Raw genomic sequence first — 18697 nt, 5'->3', positions numbered from 1 at the left:
AAATTCAGGATATAAATTTTAAATTTATGAATTTATTCATAATGAGCAAGGCAGAGGTGGCAGAAGGTGGCAAGGAAAAACTCCCTGAGACAATATGAGGAAGAAACCTTGAGTGGAACCAGTCTCAAAAGGGAACCCATCCTCATCTGGGTGACACTGGATAATGTGATGATAAACAATTCCCTTCTAAACTGTATACTATATGGTAAAAAGAGCAATTGTGTAACCACAAAAGTTCATTATAGTTTACACATGAAGTCTATTTTGTTGAAGGTATCAACTGTTCACTGATGGAGACTTGAGAGCAAAACTGTCCAAAACCATCTTCGTGGTTTAAGTGGTACCATCCACAGTAATCTCATGTAACTTTAGGCTGCTGTGTGTGGGCCATCCTCAGCAGCAGTAAGTGGTTTCCAAGTGATCCAAATCCAACCAGAAGTAGGGCATCAGAATGGATCAGGCAGGTCTGGAGAGCAGAAGGGGTCAGAATCACTGGCATCTCAGGAGTAGCATGTGTAGCTCGAGAGAGAGAGATTGTTAGGTATGCTAATTGTCAGGTAACAGTTAAAGAATATGTACATTGTGTGCAGAGTACAAGCAGGGACTCCGGCAAGAGTAGCTATAACAGCATAAATAAAAGGGAGTGCCAGAAGGTAACACAGACATGAGGGAACCCTGGGACATAAAGTGGCCAGCCTTTCCACTGTCAACAAACCTGAGTGAGTGCTGAGAGTGGGGGTTGACAGCATCCAGACGTCCCAGTTAACCACAGCAATCTATGCCCATGAACCCTCTAGATCTGCTCCTTTACCTAAGAAAAAAAACTATTCACAAAAGGCTTGACTAAACAAATATGTTTTCAGCCTAGACTTTACTAAACTGAGACTGTGTCTGAGTCCTGAACACTAATTGGAAGGATGTTCAATAACTGTGGGGCTTTGTAAGAGAAAGTTCTGCCCCCTGCTGTAGCCTTCACTATTCGAGGCACCAACAAGTAGCCTGCACCTTTTGATCGAAGTAGGTGTGGCGGATCATAAAAGACCAAAAGTTTGCTCAGGTACTATGGTGCGAGACCATTCAGTGCTTTAAAGGTCAATAGTAGTATTTTATAATCAATGTGAAGTTTGATTGGGAGCCAGTGCAGTGTGGATAAGATGGGGTAATGTGGTCATATCTTCTGGTTCTAGTAAGAACTCTGGCTGCTGCATTATGGACTAACTGGAGCTTGTTTATGAACTTACTGGAACATCCATACAGTAAGGCATTGCAGTAATCCAACCTAGAGGTAACAAAAGCATGAACTAGTTTTTCTGCATTGTGTATATTTATATTTTATATTTATATTTCTCATCTTAGCAATATTTCTGAGATAAAAGAAGGCTATCCTAGTAGTAATATCTACATGAGCTTCAAATGAGAGACTGGAATGAATAATCACGCCAAGGTCTTTTCCTGCTACACATGCTGAAACAGAAATGCCATCCAGAGATACTATGCAGTCTGAAAGCTTAATTCTAGCTGCATGTGGTCCTAGTACAAGTACTTCTGTCTTGTCAGAATTAAGTAAAAGGAAGTTAATAAGCCTCCAGTATTTAAGTTCTTTTTCACATTCCTCAGCTTTATTAAGCTGGTGTCTGTCATCTGGCTTTGCTGAAGGGGAGTAAAACATTCCAATTAATGATCTGTTATGGTTTTATTATTATCATCACATTATTATAATGTGATCATTATAACCAGGGTGCTAGTTTTTTTCTCTCTAATTATTTTTTTTGTTTAAGTGGAGCTACATTATCTAGAGTGTAGCAGAACGTTGACTCTTAAGCATGTGGTCACCTGATCAAGTACTGTGGGGTCAGACCGTCATCCAATCATAGTTGATAAATCTGAGAGATTGATAAAACTCTGTGCAGTAGCTGATGTGAATTTGAAGCGGTAGTATGGTAAGGTGTGTATATTATGACTAAGACACGTTTTAAACGAGATGAGGTAATGATCTGAGAGAGCTTCAGACTGTGGAAATGTAACTATATTTTCTGTATTTAATCTGAATGTTAGCACTAGATCAAGAGTGTGAGCATTAAGAGTGTGTTAGCATTATGAGTGTGTTCTATTACGTTCTGATTAACCCCTACTGAATCTAGAATGGACACAACCGCTGTTCTCAGAGAGTCTTCCGGATTATCAAAATGAATATTAAAGTCTCCAACAATTAATGCTTTGTTTGAAGAAACAACCAGGTTAGGAATGAAATCCACAAATTCACAAAGAAATTCAGAATATGGTCCTGGGGGTCTGTAAATAATAATCAGCAGAATCGACTGGGTAGACGTATTTTTTTGTGGCTACATATTTTAGTATAAAGAACTTCAAACGCGTTGAATTTAATCTAGACGTCACCAAAAAACCTAGTCATATCATTATAAATAACTGCAACACCTCCTTCTCTTCCAGTTAGACGAGGCTGATGTATATAACTGTATCCATGAGGACTAGCTTCATTTAATACTCATACTCATTTGGTTTAATCCACGTTTCTGTTAAAAACCTTATGTTAAACTCCTGATCAGTAATAGTTTCATTAACAATAAGCACTGTAGAGATCTAATATTTAACAGTCCTAGCTTCAGAACAAAGATGCTGGCTGTGCATTCAGTATGATTTAATGTTATGTTATTTAGGTCACTAAAACAAACCTGAGTTTTTCTACATTTTTTGTTTAGCTCAGGGAACAGACACAGTCTCAATATAGCGAAACCTAAGTGACGACTGTCGGTTTAGCCTGCTTGTCTGCTCCCTGGCCTTGGCCCTGGATTGTCACCGATTAACTAGGCCTGTTCTGAGCCTATGTGCTATGCTGCAATAAATGAGAGCAGCACCTTCCTGAGTGTGATGGATACCGTCCCACCCTAACAGGCCAGCCTTGTCCTTAAAGCTATTCCAATTATCTATAAAGCCTACATTGTTTTCGGAGCACCACCTGGACATTCAGCAGTTTAGTGACATAACCTGCTGTAAGCTACACAGCCACACCGCATTGGGATGGGGCCAGAGCATACTACTGCATTGGACATTGCCTTTGCTAATGTACACACCTCTACAATGTTACTATTTGTAACCTCTGACTCATGAAGGTGTATATCATTAGCTCCTTCGTGATTACCTATCTTTAAAAACCTGTGCATGCCTTAGACTCCTGTGGAAGATTACATGCTGTGTGCCTGGCTCCCAGTATACACCTAACTACTGCTGCTGCTGCCCCTAAAGGGCTAGCTAATTTTACATGCCTTAAAATAGAGTTTCTTTTAACCAGACTTCTTTCAGTTTTCTCAGCAGGTGCTTAACTGAGGAGCCAACCTGTTAAGACATGTGAAGCGGAGAGGAGTGGTTCTCCCATGGGTGAGCCTTAGCGTTAGCTTTGGCTTTGCGATTATGCTGCCAAGTCGTCACCGATTTGCCCCGCTGTGAGGGCTCTAATGCTAGAGTTGGGGGATTGCTCACTCTGCCTAAGGGATCCAGACTTTCCTCTGAAACCACTGCCGTTCTCACTCTCACTTACCCTCTCTGGAGTCTGAATGCGCACCTGTAATGCTGCAATCTTCTCCGACAGCTAACTAACATACACTTATCACAAATAAGGCTACTACTGATGACAGAGGAAGAATGACTTTCTTTAGATAAAAAAAAAAACAAAAGCATTCTTTAAGAAAATGAAAATGCAGCAGAAGGGAAAAGTGAAAAATACAACAAAACAATAGTGCAAAATTATTGATGAAAAAGAAAAAAATATAATTTAAACGCCAACACAGGCAAGAAACTCCCCAATTTATAAAAGATATCTCCAATGCTTGATATCTCCAATGCTTGTCAGGCTATGCAGTTTCCATAACAGCGAATAGCAAGTACAGCAGCAGTTAAAGCATATTACGGTTGCAAGTTCAAAATGTTGGAAGAAGCAGGTAGAGCAGAAAAAAAACATACCATTTTCGTTCAGAATGGGAGGAAGATTATTTTCTTTACAATGATGAATTCAAAATGTGTCTAATTTGTGAAGCAGCTGTTGCTTTGCCAAAGAAGGGGAGCGTAGAGAGGCATTACTGTACCATGCACAGAACATATGACAGTAAATTTCCCCCGGAGAGTGAGTTACGAAAGAAGAAAGAGAACTAAAATTCCAGTTGATTGCTCAACAAGCCATTTTTATAAGGCAAAGTTCGAAGGCACAAACAGTGACATTGGCATCCTGAAATTAAGCCATCTTCTTGTCAGACACAAGAAACCCTTTCAAGATGGGGAAGTGGTCAAAGAGGCACTTGTTGAGGCTGCAGACTTTGTTTAAAGATTTTAAACTTAAGTCTGAGATAATGTCTGCATTACATCACTGTGAGGTGATGGCACATAACTTAGATCAGCAACTGAGAGAAAACATTCAAAAATATGTTTTTCACTTCAACTTGACGAGTCTGTAGATGTCATTGATACTGCACAGTTATGTATTTACATTAGGATGGTGTTTGCAGACATGACTGTTAAAGAAGGCTGACCACTGAAGGAACACACATGCGGCAAGAACATTTATTCCACATTTAAAGAGTTTGCTGCAAGAACGAACTTGCCACTGTCAAAGCTCATATCAGTCACAACTGATGGTGCACCAGCCATGGTAGGCCGAGAGGATGCAAAGAGGATGAGAAGACTTCCTCCGTTACCACTGTATTATTCACCAGCAGGTGCTCTGCACAAAGATGTTCAATATGAGAGAGGTCAAGGATGTGTCAGTGGAAATTGTCTGCTCAATTCGGGCAAGATCTCTTCAAAGACGACTGTTTTGTGCATAGTTACAAGAGTCAGATGCAGAACACAGACTGCTTTATAGTGATGTCAGATGGCTCAGCAGAGGTTTTTTTTTTTGCAGCAATTCAGGGAGTTGCTCCCTGAAATCAAAGTTTGTTCTCGTTTCCAAACACTCTGAACATGAAAAGATGGATGATAAACAATGGCTAATGGACTTGGCTTTTTTAACTGATTTTACTGGCATGCCCAATGAGCTCGATTTAGAACTACAGGGGAGCGATAAAAGCATTATAGACATGATTAGCTCTGTTAATGCATTCAAGCAAAAGATGAAACTGGTGGCATCAAAATTGGAGTGGCACGATCTACGATCCTTCCAGCACATTGCATCCGAACTGGGAAAGCAAGGAAATATGTTGGGGAGATTCAAAATGTACTTTCAGACTTTAACAAACGTTTTCAAGATTTGAAAGCACTTGAGCTAATTGCAACTTTCATTTGTTTTCCATTTGGATCTGAAGCAGAGGTGGATGTACTGACTTCAAACATTGCATCAGTTTTCCAAATCAATGCATCTGCCCTGGAAGGGGTATAATTTTATTGCTGCAGTCTGACCTTCAGATGAAGGCAAGGGCCTCTGCTGGACAATTTTGGAACCTCTTGAATGACAAATCCAAATACTGGTCAACCCTGACTGATGAACACCTGGATGCCTGTTTAAATCTTGCCACAAGCAGCTACTGTCCTGATTACAATGGACTGGCTGATTCATTTCAGTGCAAGTCATCTGAAAAATTTGTTGGTTGTTCATATTTTTGTAGTTGTTGATTTGTACTTTGGTTATACATTACTTGTGTGATTTCATTGAATGAAAATTGATTGCATAACATTATTTGAATAAAATTAATTCTCTCAAAATATTTCTCAAATGTCAAAATGAGTGTACATGCATATTTTACATGGTGGTTTTTACCATAGTAATAAAATGAAAAAGTAGCTCTCTTGTCTTGGAATTGTGAGCACGCCTGATGTATGACATGGCTGTGTATGGGGAAATTTAATCAGGAATTTCACGGCATGGTGAGGGACTAGTTAGGTGCCAAAATTTCCAGTATTGTCCATGAGGCCAGAATATAACAATTTTCCAGACATTTCAGACAGGTCTACTCCCTAAGACATACAAAAGGATATGTAATATGAGCATGCCAGCCAAATGATATCTGAGCTGTGACACCCATGTTTTATTTCCCATTCATTCTCTATGGGCTGAAAAACATGCGATTTTTTTTTTTTTTTTTTTTTTTTTTTTTTTTTTTTTTTTTTTTTTTTTTCTTTTCTCTCCCCTTTCTTCTTTTTCTCTCCCCCCCACTGTTTGAACGTCGTAAGTCTGATTGCTTATAAAAGTGATAGCACGCCTCTCCTCAATAAGCTGGTTAAGCCCTTATTCATGTCCATAGCACAAACGGTGTGGGATGAGTTATGTGCCAAAGTTTTGTCAATAATAATAATAATAAAAAGAACTAAAAGCCAACATAGTAAATTTAATCAATTAAATGAAATTAAATGAATTTTCATTATACATTGCTCTTGGCTACTGTTAGTCTTTTTCACACAGTTAATCAAGTGCAGTTATAAAGGCATGCATCAGGATGGATTACGAGACAGTGGGCCCCTGGGCGTGGACGCACACAACAGCTGGTAGCCAATTAAAAAGGAATTCATTCATTTAATAAAAAAAAAAAAAAAAACTTTAATCAGTGTAATAACTTATGTAAGAGTGCATGTACTTAAATAGTTTCTGTTAGCACTTTATCCTAGAAACATCCTTTCTTCAGAGCCTAGATTATTGGTGTTAATTGATTATGTTTATTGATTATGTTAAACAAGTTAAAAAAAAAATTAATAGCCTTAGAAAAAAATTGGGGTCTCAGAAAACACCCCTGACACCCTTGGCTCAGCCGTATATGGCCAAAAATAAATAAATTAATAGCATTTACATGTCAACAGGATAAAATAAATGTAAAAGGAAAAGTAAAATAAAATTTAACAAAACTTATGGCATTGAGCCTGCAGTTCTTCATTATGATACAAATGTTATGGCAAGCATGATTATGAAAGATGCCCATTGGACATTTTGACTGCACCCCCATTCAAGACATACTAACTTTGGCCCTGAACCACACTACCAAAATAATGAGCCAAAATATCTTTAGCCCACACAAGCTTCCCTTTCTTGAAAGATGATGATAATAGGCTTAACAATATTACACTGATCAGCCATAATATTAGGCAGGTAGTTTTAATGTTGTGTGGGTCTCCCTTGTGCCACCAAGACCTTTGACCTGTTGAAGCATGGACTCTACAAGACCTCTGAAGGTGTGCTGTGGTATCTGGTATCAAGACGTTAGCAGTAGATCATTTAAGTCCTGTAAGTTGTGAGGTGGGGACTCCACGGATCGGACTTGTTTGTCCAGCACATCCCACAGATGCTCAGTTGGATTGAGATGTGGGGAATTTGGAGGTCAAGTCAACACCTTGAACTCTTTGTCATGTTCCTCAAACCATTCTTGAATAATTTCAGGAATGAAATGTGGCAGTGTGGCAGGGCGCGTTATCCTGCTGAAAGAGGCCACAGCCATTATGGAATACCGTTGCCATGAAGGGCTATACTTGGTCTGCAACAATGTTTAGGTAGGTGGTATGTGTTAAAGCAACATCCACATAAATGCCAGGACCCAAGGCTTCCCAGCAGAATGTTGCCCAGAGCATCACACTGCCTTTGCCAACTGGCCTTCTTCCCAGAGTGCATCCTGGTGCCATCTCTTCCCTCACGTGCCCATTGTAGGAGCTTTCAGCGGTGGACGGGTTAGCATGGGCACTCTAAATGGTCTGTGGCTATGCAGCCCCATACACAGCAAGCTGCAATGCACTGTGTGTTCTGACACCTTTCTATCATAGCCAGCATTAACCTTTTCAGCAATTTGTGCTACAGTAGCTCTTCTGTGGGATTGGACCAGACAGCCAAGCCTTCACTCCCCATGTGCATCAGTGAGCCTTGGGTGCCCATGACCCTGTTGCCAGTTCACCGGTTGTTTTTCCTTGGACCACTTTTGCTAGGTACTAGCCACTGCATACCGGGAACACCCCACAAGACCTGCCGTTTTGGAGATGCTCTGACCCAGTCATCTTATCCATCACAAATTGGCCCTTGTCAGAGTCGCTCAGATCCTTATGCTTGGCAATTTTTCCTGCTTCCAGCACATCAACTTTGAGAACTGACTGTTCACTTACTTACTAATATATCCCACTCCTCAACAGGTGCGATTATAATGAGATAATCAAAGTTATTCACTTAATCTCTCAGTCGTTTTAATGTTATGGCTGATCGGTGTATATCCGCAATTACAGGGACCATCCCCTGATTTTTTGCAAGAGGTGGGGCCCTGCAAACCTTTGAAAGAATTTGATTGTTCCAGTTTATGCCTATCGCCACATATTTAAAGGAGCTGACCAACACACCACAAAAGCTACAAGCAGGTTAACTGGTATGCATAATATTTCACATTACAACTGTGAACACTCAGCACCTCAAATGGCTCACACTGCCCCGCAAAAATAAACTCTATAGTCAAGTGACAACGCAGTTGTATACTGCTTGTGGAGAGCCATGCTGTTAGGCGGCCCTGGTGGGAAAAAAACATGCAGGATCCTCATGATCCACACCTTTAAGTAACTGCTACATTTTTTATTTATTGTTTTGGAGGTGGGGGTGTTTTTATTTCTCTTGGGGAACTCCGAGAGGCTCTTAGAGGTTCTGATGGAGCCATTGTTTTGTACTTTCTTGTTGGATTTGGATTTTGATCTCAGTAACAGAGGAATCGGACCCCATAATCCTACAGAAGACTAAAATGATAAACACTCACTTTGAAGGTGTAATTATCGTTTTTATTGTGGCCTCTTCAAGGTAATGTGTAGTCTATTTCTTCAGTTTTTCCAAAAGACTTTTGGACGTTTGACTCTGGGTAGTTAATAAGAGCGACTTTACGCAGACACTCTGGCTTTGGGGCCCTGTTACTTCTTGGGCCCCTGAGTCTGTGCCCAGTAGGCCTGTTTGGTAATCCATTCTTGATCAGGACCTGTGGGGTTGCTGTGGTTTAAATGACTCATTTATTTATATTTAGGGAAATAGAACCAACTACAAACAGACAAACTGCCAGAGCTGTAGTGATTGTTCAGAATTTCTTCTGGAGCAGAAAGAAATGAGATTTAAAAAGTAGCCCCATACACATCCTTTAGAGGTTCTTTATCCCACCTGCTAGTATACAGCTGTGACTGCACAGGTCGAAACAAACAAGAAAGTTGGCCACAGTGTTCACAAATTATATTTAAATTTTATATATCTACTGCAGTTTAGTGAAAAAGTGTCTTGATTCAAGAGGGTTTGTGTGAATTGCAAATGATGATACACAGCTGGGTTTAGGTGTAAACGTGAAACTGTTATTGTACACTGGCTACATAAATACATACACAATTACATATACGTGGCCATGTCCCACCGCACGGCCAATTTTGTGCTCTTAGACTCCCAGCCACGGATGGCTGTGACATTATCAGAACTTGTGACGCGGAAAATGCTTTTCTTTTGCCTCACTTGGGAGCCCGAAGGTCAACAAAACAATTCTTCACACATCCTGAGCTCCAGCACCTGATAGTTTTGTAGAACTGATTTATCAGTTACAGATGTCTGTTTTTATGGGTTCTAGTGAGGAATGTATGCTGTAAAAATAAAAAACATTTATTTATATATATATATATATATATATATATATATATATATATATATATATATATATATATAAATATCTATTTGTCTCAAGTGTCACTCTATGAAATGAATGATCCAAAGCAGATAGCATATCTGTGAAACTTGGTGGCCCTTAAAGTCAAACCCCACATGTTAGATTGGCCTTTCCCCACACAGAGCAGTCTTCATAGTTGGTTTTGACTTGGACTGTTCTAGGCTGGCCAAGTTAATCAGCAGACTCAGCTGCCATAGAGCATACACATGTACATGGGAGAATTCTTTCATATAGTCATTAACCATGTTTTTCATTAACCAGTGACATTTTTTGTGTAATTCATCCTGCGTAATATAATCTAAAGCTAAAATTATGCATTGTATAGTGAATTTAATTTAAATTACAGTGTACTGTAGTTTAAAAAATAAATCATTGTTCATATAGCTTTAGCTTCACTTTGCATTAAAAGGAACTAAAAAACTATAAACAACTCTGTAAAGAAAGACCTGTTTGTATTTCTCTTCCTATTATTACTTTATTTTAAATATTTGTCCCTTGACATTGTCCCTGTGTCCATCCACAGTATGAATTTTCACCTCAGACGCTTTGCTGCTATGGCAAACAGCTGTGCACCATCTCCAGAGATGGAACATACTACAGTTACCAGAACAGGTATCTGCATGCTGGACTATATGAAAATAATTGAATACAGCATAGATGCACCAGGAAAACAGTATTTCATAATGACTACATTGCTATTCCAAGATTGCTTGGAATTAAAAAATTCAAAGATTTCAAAAAGTAGCTGTTAAATAGAATACTTTCATATGTCACTGTAGTGCCATAAATTTCAGTTCCACGCAGCTAATAATGACAGTAAATTTCAATAATTCCAGAATGTACCCGATTTTATATTGAATCATACTGAAGTTTTCATGTGTGCTCAAGTTCGTGGTTCAATCGTGTAGAAACTGAAGCAAACAGCTGTAAAAAAATTTTAATAGTTTTGTTAAAACATTCTTGGCTAGAAAATATTTAGGCTGTGAAAGTGTCATTCTCACCTACCTACTTACCTAGACAATATAAAATGGCTTTCCAGGTGTTAATATCTGGTGACTTCTTGTTATGATTGAAATATTCAGTGAGAAAAATAACAGATGTTGTGAGTGTCTCTAAATTTTGTGAGTAAAAATGATTTTTTTATTTTCTATGTATCAGCTCCTACATTTTCTCATTATGCACCTCGTATTATTTGTTTAATAATATTGAGTAAATTATTATTTTGCCTTGGCCTGTCTGCTCTGTGTTGTCTCTCCACGTGGCTACCTGATCTGCGCTGTTGTGCTGTGCTGCTTTCCGTGTGCCCGTTTGTGGTGTTGTGTGCCGGGTCCAGTTCACCCAAATATGGCCTTCTTGCCGACAGGTATCACTTCTGCGAAAAGTGTTTCAACGAGATCCAGGGCGACAGCGTCACCCTGGGTGACGACCCTGCACAACCTCAGACGTAAGTGAGACATCCTTTGAAGAGGGAGTAGGAGTCATCTAGCCACGTTTCAGGTGGCAAAGTGAAACAAAGAGGTGTGACACCCAAATCAGGATATCTTCACAAGCCCAGAAGGTTTTTGAATGGAATGGCATTGAAAATGTAGCTTTGGTTAAATAAAAATTGGAGATAATCTAGAATCAAAAGTGCAAAGCTCAGCAATAATTTAGCAATAATTGTATTGATTTTCTGGTAATTTGATAAGTATCCAGTGTAGTGGTACTATAATGTGGTTCAAATTAAACATTGTTTAATGGTTAGTTTGTGAAACATTTACAGTAAAACCCTATTATACTATAGTGGTGGTATATAAGTTTGTTACTAGGGACATATCAATATCCTTTTTGATAGTGTTGATGTACGAATTCTAAGTATTGGCTGATACCTGATACTGATCCAATACTTAACAAGTCGACCCTCTGCAAGCTTCTGTTGCCAAGTTTAGCAAAATAAGGGGTGCTGGGGGAAAGTTTTATGACAAGTTCTGTTCTGTGTTTAGGTATAAGATTTAGGTCATGTTAAATCAACTTTACATTTGTTCAGTGTGTAAAAGTCAGTGATTCTGATCAGCAACTATGCTAAGTCCATTCTGACACTGATCTAATTTCTATCTACTGTGTACATCTTTGTTTTGTTATTTATTAAATAATTACTCTCTCTCCAGTATGATATCAAAGGATCAGTTTGAAAAGAAGAAAAACGACATGTTGGACCCTGAGCCGTAAGTTAAACCACTAGACAAGTATAACACCACATCTGGATTTTGGTCTTTCATATATATTTTGATGGAATAACTTTTCTGTGGTTTCTGTGCTTATCTTTAACAGGTTTGTTGAATGTAAAGACTGTGGGCGTAAGATGCATCAGATCTGTGTGTTACACTATGATGTCATCTGGCCATCAGGGTAGATCCCCTTGTCTTGCTCTGTCAGAATGACCGCTGATGACTTTGCAGGGAACAGCTTTTGATTTTATTTATTTATTTATTTTTAATTTTTAATTTTTTTGTGTGTGTGTTTTCTTTAACAGATTTTTCTGTGACAACTGCCTTAAGAAGTTGGGGAAAACAAGAAAAGAGAACAAGTTTTCTGCTAAAAGTATGTATTTTGAGATCTGAGATCTGACTGTGTATATTCAAGTTTCAAGTGTTTAGCCTGAATATAGGCTATATTAAAAAAAAAAAAAGTTATGGAGTCCAGGAATAATTTAATTAATTTATGTATATTTTGAGTGTATGTTCTCCCTCTTCTAGGATTACAGACTACAAGGCTTGGCACATACATAGAGGACCGTGTAAATAAGTACTTGAAGAGGCAGAACCACCCTGATGCTGGTGAAGTGTTTGTACGGGTGGTGGCGAGCTCAGACAAGACGGTTGATGTCAAACCTGGAATGAAATCTAGGTAAATAAGACATGACTAAATTATAATATGACTGTGTGTTTTGTTTAGCACTCACCTGATCAGCTCTTCCATGTGGATAGACTTTATGGAAAACCCCGCCCCCCAATAGAGATTCTAGTATTCTAGTAATCACTTGTTCTACATATCAGAGAGGTCCTTTCCTCCAGTTTTGATTATTTGCTGTCTTCAGGTTTGTTGACTCAGGGGAGATGGCAGAAAACTTTCCATACAGAACCAAAGCACTTTTTGCATTTGAAGAGATAGATGGAGTAGATGTGTGTTTCTTTGGCATGCATGTCCAAGAATATGGAACTGATTGCCCTTTCCCTAACACCAGGTAATGCCAGTGAAATAATGAGAATTAAGATGCCATGTTTTATAAATGTCAAAATCTGATTTGTTTGTTTTTGTGTTTTTCTCCCTTTTTCAGGCGTGTGTACATCTCATACCTTGATAGTATTCACTTCTTCAGACCTCGGATTCTAAGAACTGCTGTCTACCATGAAATCTTGATTGGTTATCTGGAATATGTCAAGAAACTTGGGTAAGTTTTAAATGCTTGACAAACTGGGATCAGAGAATCTGTGGACACGCAGAGCTGCGCTATCCACATTAAAAATGATACAAATCAGTTTTTATATTGACAGTGTTTTGTCTTTGTATTATCTAATTAGAGCTGATTGTGTGCAAAGTTCAAAAATCTTACAACCCTGTTAGAAAAATGCTGTTGTTAGCTACTTGCAGAAGAAGTTTACAGCATACATTGTGCTGCATCGTTCTCAAACATACGGATTAATCTGCCAGCAACAAGTGCCAAGGGTTACACCCACAAATGCATTCTGCTCACTAAAGATGATAACAATGAAAGCTTTCATATACTAATGTACTCTTAGTAGAGAATGTTGTTTGGTATGTGCCCCAAGTATTTGTGACTCAGGATAATTATCTGCTGTTATCATCGTCCCCTCACGTTTTCAGAAGCATTGTGTGAATAAAAGCTTGCTCATTTTTAAAAATTGACAGACCTGCCTGAGTCTGAAATGCACCAACAGAAAACAATCAACTTCCTTTTAAAGTTTGAAATGCAAAATACATGATAATCATGCACCCAGGTGTGTGTGAGATAATGCTATGTAAGTACTATATACAGTCAGGTCCATAAATACAGTCCCCTCCAAAAGCATTGGAACAGCTAATTGTGACTCAAAATCTTGTGTTTTTTTTTTTTGTAAAATAAATATTTTTTCACAACAATCATACACACTGTAGCTTGAATATAATTTTCCCTATATCTAGGTATGTGACAGGTCACATCTGGGCCTGCCCACCAAGTGAAGGAGATGACTATATATTTCACTGTCACCCTCCTGATCAGAAGATACCCAAGCCCAAAAGACTCCAGGAGTGGTACCGCAAAATGCTGGACAAAGCTTTTGCAGAAAGAATAATTCATGACTACAAGGTAAGATGATGGAGCAGTACTGCCGTATGACATTAAAACAGTACAAATGATTGAGCCCACTTACTTCTAATGGCAGTATCTCTAGTAGCCTTCTGGCATTCTGCTGGTCAGTTCTTTGGCATCAGGTAAAAATACTTTAAATGCATTCCTTGTTACAGGACATCTTTAAACAGGCTACAGAGGATCGAATTAAAAGTGCCTATGAGCTGCCTTATTTTGAGGGGGACTTCTGGCCCAATGTTTTGGAGGAAAGCATCAAGGAGCTGGAGCAGGAGGAGGAGGAAAGGAAGAAGGAGGAAAGTACAGCCTCCTCTGAAACAGTAGAGGTAAGATTAAGATACATGAAATGATGGAGTTGTGGCAACTCTTTAAAAAAAAAAAAAAAAAAAAAAAAAAAGGGCGCTAAAAGTTATTAATTTAATTTTTTTCTGAAGGGGACCCAAGCTGATAGCAAGAATGCCAAAAAGAAGAACAACAAGAAGACCAACAAGAACAAGAGCAGCATGAGCCGAGCCAACAAGAAGAAGCCTGGGATGCCAAATGTAGCAAATGACCTGTCCCAGAAGCTCTATGCAACTATGGAGAAGCACAAGGAGGCAAGTTCTACAACAGTTTGGAGATGCATATAGTTTCAAGTTTATTTGTCATGTGCACAAAATGTCAGGGACAGTTGTACATTGAGATGCTTGTTGTAGGCACATTTCACATATAACATTTCTAAACTCCTAAATCAATGTATATTTATAGATTTCTCCCAACCTTGAAATCATTCAATCTATTCAATCTAGGTTTTCTTTGTAATCCACCTACATGCTGGTCCTGTGATCAACACTCTACCCCCCATCATGGACCCTGACCCCTTACTCACCTGTGACCTTATGGATGGTCGTGATGCCTTCCTTACTTTGGCACGGGACAAGCATTGGGAGTTCAGCTCTCTGCGCCGCTGCAAGTGGAGCACTATGTGTATGCTGGTAGAGCTGCATAACCAGGGCCAGGACCGTTTTGTCTACACCTGCAATGAGTGCAAGCACCATGTAGAGACACGTTGGCACTGCACTGTCTGTGAGGTCAGTTCACGTTTGCATTTGGGACCCTGACTCCACTGAGCAGATTTCATGATTTAATACTTTGAAATAGCAATTGAGAAGGGATTATTTTGCTAGCCAAACAAGTTATTAGTATTGCATAATTTAATGAAAGTAATATCAATGTATCAAAAATATTAACTTTTAATTTTTTTCTTCCAGGACTTTGACCTATGCATTAATTGCTACAACTCCAAGGGTCATGAACATCAGATGGTGAAATGGGGCCTTGGCCTTGATGATGACAGCAGCAACCAGAATAGTGAGGCCTCCAAGAGCCCACAGGAAAGCAGGCGCCTGAGCATTCAACGTTGCATCCAATCTCTGGTACATGCCTGCCAGTGCCGCAACGCTAACTGCTCATTACCATCTTGTCAGAAAATGAAGCGGGTGGTGCAACACACCAAAGGCTGCAAGCGCAAGACCAACGGGGGCTGCCCCGTGTGCAAACAGCTCATCGCTTTGTGCTGCTACCATGCCAAGCACTGCCTAGAGAACAAGTGTCCTGTGCCCTTCTGCCTCAATATCAAGCACAAGCTGCGCCAGCAGCAGCTCCAACAGCGGCTACAACAGGCCCAGTTGATGAGGCGGCGCATGGCGCTCATGCAGGGCCGGACCATGCAAAAACCCCTGCCTTCCCCCAACTCAGGAGCTCCCGGGACCCCAAACTCTCAGCAACAGCATCCCAATACACCACAGACACCTCAGCCATTACCAAACCAGCCCCAAGCGTCAAACCAGAACATGGCCACCATGCCCCAGGTCTTTGCCAACAATGGACGCAGCAGCCAGCCACCTACGCCAGGCTCCCAGGGCAAACAAGGCCCTCAATCCTCGCCCCTACATCAGCAACCATCTCCCCTGCCCATGCCCCCACAGCCACCAGCACCACAACAGCAACCGACACTAGCTGCCTTGCAGGTTGCACGGAGTATAGAGATGACAGCCAAGTCAAAGCAACAGCAGCAGCCAGACTTCAGAGTTAACATGAATGGCATGCCAATGAACCAGTCTCGCATGGTGGCACCCATGCAGATGATGGGGCCCCGAGGTCCTCAGCCTATACAGGGAATGCAATCTGGGCCATGGGGAGCTGGGTTGCAAGGCCCCATGCAGAATCCACAGGCCCCTCAGCCACAGCAGGTGCCAACACAGCAAGCCACTATGGTACCTCAACAGCCTCAGGTAACGCAGTCACCTCAGCAGACACCGCTGATGCAGCGGGCTGTGATACAGCAGCAGCAACCCCGGCCCGTGCAGGGTGTCATGCCACTTCAGCCAGTGCCATCTCAAGCCCCACAGCAAATTGACATGGCCCAGAGAGGGGCAGGCAGCAGCATTGCACCAGGTGCCCTCCAGGAGCTATTGCGCACATTGAAATCACCAAGTTCACCTCAACAGCAGCAGCAGGTCCTCAACATTCTTAAGTTAAACCCTCACTTGATGGCTGCATTCATCAAACAACGAACAGCAAAGTATCAGGCCAGCCAGCCCCAGCAAGCCCAACAGCAGCAGCAACAGAACTCTCAAGCTATGATCGGAGTCCAGCCTGGGTTGCAGAATATGGCTGCCATGCAGAGTGTCCCAGTGATGAGGCCGGTGATGCAACCTCAGCAAGCTGCTGCAACCCAGGGTATAGGCACTCTGGGGCCACAGGGCCAACTCATGAATGCTGCACACAATGGCAACCAGCAGCTTTATCGCCGACAGCTCATGCGCCAAATGCAGCCACAGCAGCAGCAAGGAGTCATGGCTCCTGGCCAGGGGAAGTTTTCCCAGCCTCAAAGTGCAGCTAGCTACTCTCAAATCCGCATGCAGCAGCAATTGACCATGCAGGGAGGCAGCGGGCCCATGGGCCAACCTGGAATTAGCATGGACCCAGCCCAGAACATGATGCAACACCGCATTTTGCAGCAACAGCAGCAACAGCTACCACAGCAGATGCTGAAGCAGCAGATAGGATCACCACCTAAAGCCACCTCAATGAGCCCTCAGCCCCATATACTCCCAGGACAGCAGCAAGGATCACATTTACCTGGACAGGCCATAGTCAATGCATTGGGCAACCAAGTGAGGTCACCTGCCCCAGTACAATCGCCCCGTCCCCCTTCTCAGCAGCCCCCACATTCCAGTCCATCCCCACGCATGCAGCCCCAGCCCTCTCCCCAGCATGCTTCATTTCACTCCAGCTCCCCCCACCCTGCACTGGCTGGACCAATGACAGGCTCCATGGAACAGGGCCATCTGTGTACACCAGAGCAGAGCACAATGCTCTCTCAGCTTAACACACCAAACCATAGAGGGCTGACCAATGACTTGAGTATGGTGGGAGATACCACTGGAGACACATTAGAGAAGTTTGTGGAAGGATTGTAGCAATGAGAGATGATAGAGAGGTGTTCATTTTCATCCAGTTCTTTGTATTGATATTTCAGACAAAGGATGTGAATGGTTTACATGCAAACCAGTGGACTGCTATTTTTTTTTTTTCCTATTTATGTGTGTATGAGGATGAAACACAATCACTTCCCCCTTTTGTAAGTCAGACCAGCAACGAAAAAAAATTTGTTCTGCGTTTTGTTTTGTTTTTTTTCCCCCCGGGTCTGGACTTGCATTGGAAATTTATTTGTGGTTCATTACTGAAGAATTTTTTTTTTAATTTAGATGTCTTTTTGTGTTCAGAGACTGTAAGATAAGTCATGTGTGATATCAGTGATGAGTCATCATTCCTTTCTGATGTTTATTCAGACATGCTAAATTGGAGATAGAGTAAACATGCCTTTGGAGATGCACCATTTTTTTTCCTCCAAACTATGGTGCCTGTATAGAAGGACCTGTGTTTATTTGTACAGAAAGGATCTCTTCTACAAAATGTGGAAGGAGTTGTAATTGCTCTTATTTTTAAGGTGCCCAAATACATAATTTATTAGCTTTCATTGCATATGTTTCAAGGTGTAGAACATTATTTGGTCTCTTCTTTGATCTGTCAGTGAAAAGCCCATCTCTTTCAGGGTCAGGGTATCTGACTGCTGATTTGTGCAAAGAAAGCTCTTTAGTCATTTTTTTCCCCTATATGAGGCTTTTCTCTCTTGAAACTTGAATTGAGCAAGGACGATTCTACAATGTAAATCATGCAGATTGAGATACTGTACATATGAGGAAATAAACAATTTGAGATCATTGTACAGACCAATTAAAAGAAATTGTTTCATACTTCTATACCATATTGTTAAATAAACTGTGTGCAACAGACAAAGTGGTGCTGTTTTGAATCTCTCACCACGTAACAGTCCTGACAATAGCTCATGACCTTAAACTGACAAGTTCAGCATATTCATTCACTTATCTTCAGTAATTGGTTTATCCTGGTTAGGGAAACATTAGATTTGGAGCCTATCCCAGGAACACAGAGGCTGTGTTTATGACTTCGGAATGTAACACACACCCATTGGCACACTTGTTCACACCTAAGGACAATTTCCACCTTATTTTTTTGGGTGGTGGAAGGAAGCTGGAAAACCTGGAGGTTCCCACATGGACACACACAACAAGCCATATACACACAGTCATCAGAAAAAGAAAATGCACCCTCTTTCAATTCTCTGTTTTTA

At 40.8% G+C, this 18697-nt stretch overlaps 1 protein-coding gene across 2 annotated transcripts in view; it reads left to right on the top strand.

The window, feature by feature from the left end:
• Positions 1–18342, top strand: part of crebbpb (CREB binding protein b) — a 95577-nt gene extending 77235 nt beyond the window's left edge. For both annotated transcript variants that reach the window (XM_026916073.3, XM_053239429.1), the window contains 13 exons: positions 10174–10262; positions 11014–11094; positions 11798–11854; positions 11961–12038; positions 12163–12230; positions 12386–12536; positions 12727–12873; positions 12967–13080; positions 13833–13998; positions 14157–14324; positions 14433–14594; positions 14787–15068; positions 15249–18342. In XM_026916073.3, coding sequence (XP_026771874.1) covers positions 10174–10262; positions 11014–11094; positions 11798–11854; positions 11961–12038; positions 12163–12230; positions 12386–12536; positions 12727–12873; positions 12967–13080; positions 13833–13998; positions 14157–14324; positions 14433–14594; positions 14787–15068; positions 15249–17462 — 3777 coding nt within the window. In that variant the 3' untranslated portion in view covers positions 17463–18342. The remainder of the gene's footprint in view (positions 1–10173; positions 10263–11013; positions 11095–11797; positions 11855–11960; positions 12039–12162; positions 12231–12385; positions 12537–12726; positions 12874–12966; positions 13081–13832; positions 13999–14156; positions 14325–14432; positions 14595–14786; positions 15069–15248) is intronic.
• Positions 18343–18697: the final 355 nt, after the last annotated feature.

Source organism: Pangasianodon hypophthalmus, chromosome 13, assembly GCF_027358585.1.
Source record: "Pangasianodon hypophthalmus isolate fPanHyp1 chromosome 13, fPanHyp1.pri, whole genome shotgun sequence".
NCBI lineage: Eukaryota > Metazoa > Chordata > Actinopteri > Siluriformes > Pangasiidae > Pangasianodon > Pangasianodon hypophthalmus.
This window is presented reverse-complemented; position numbering and strand designations above follow the sequence as displayed.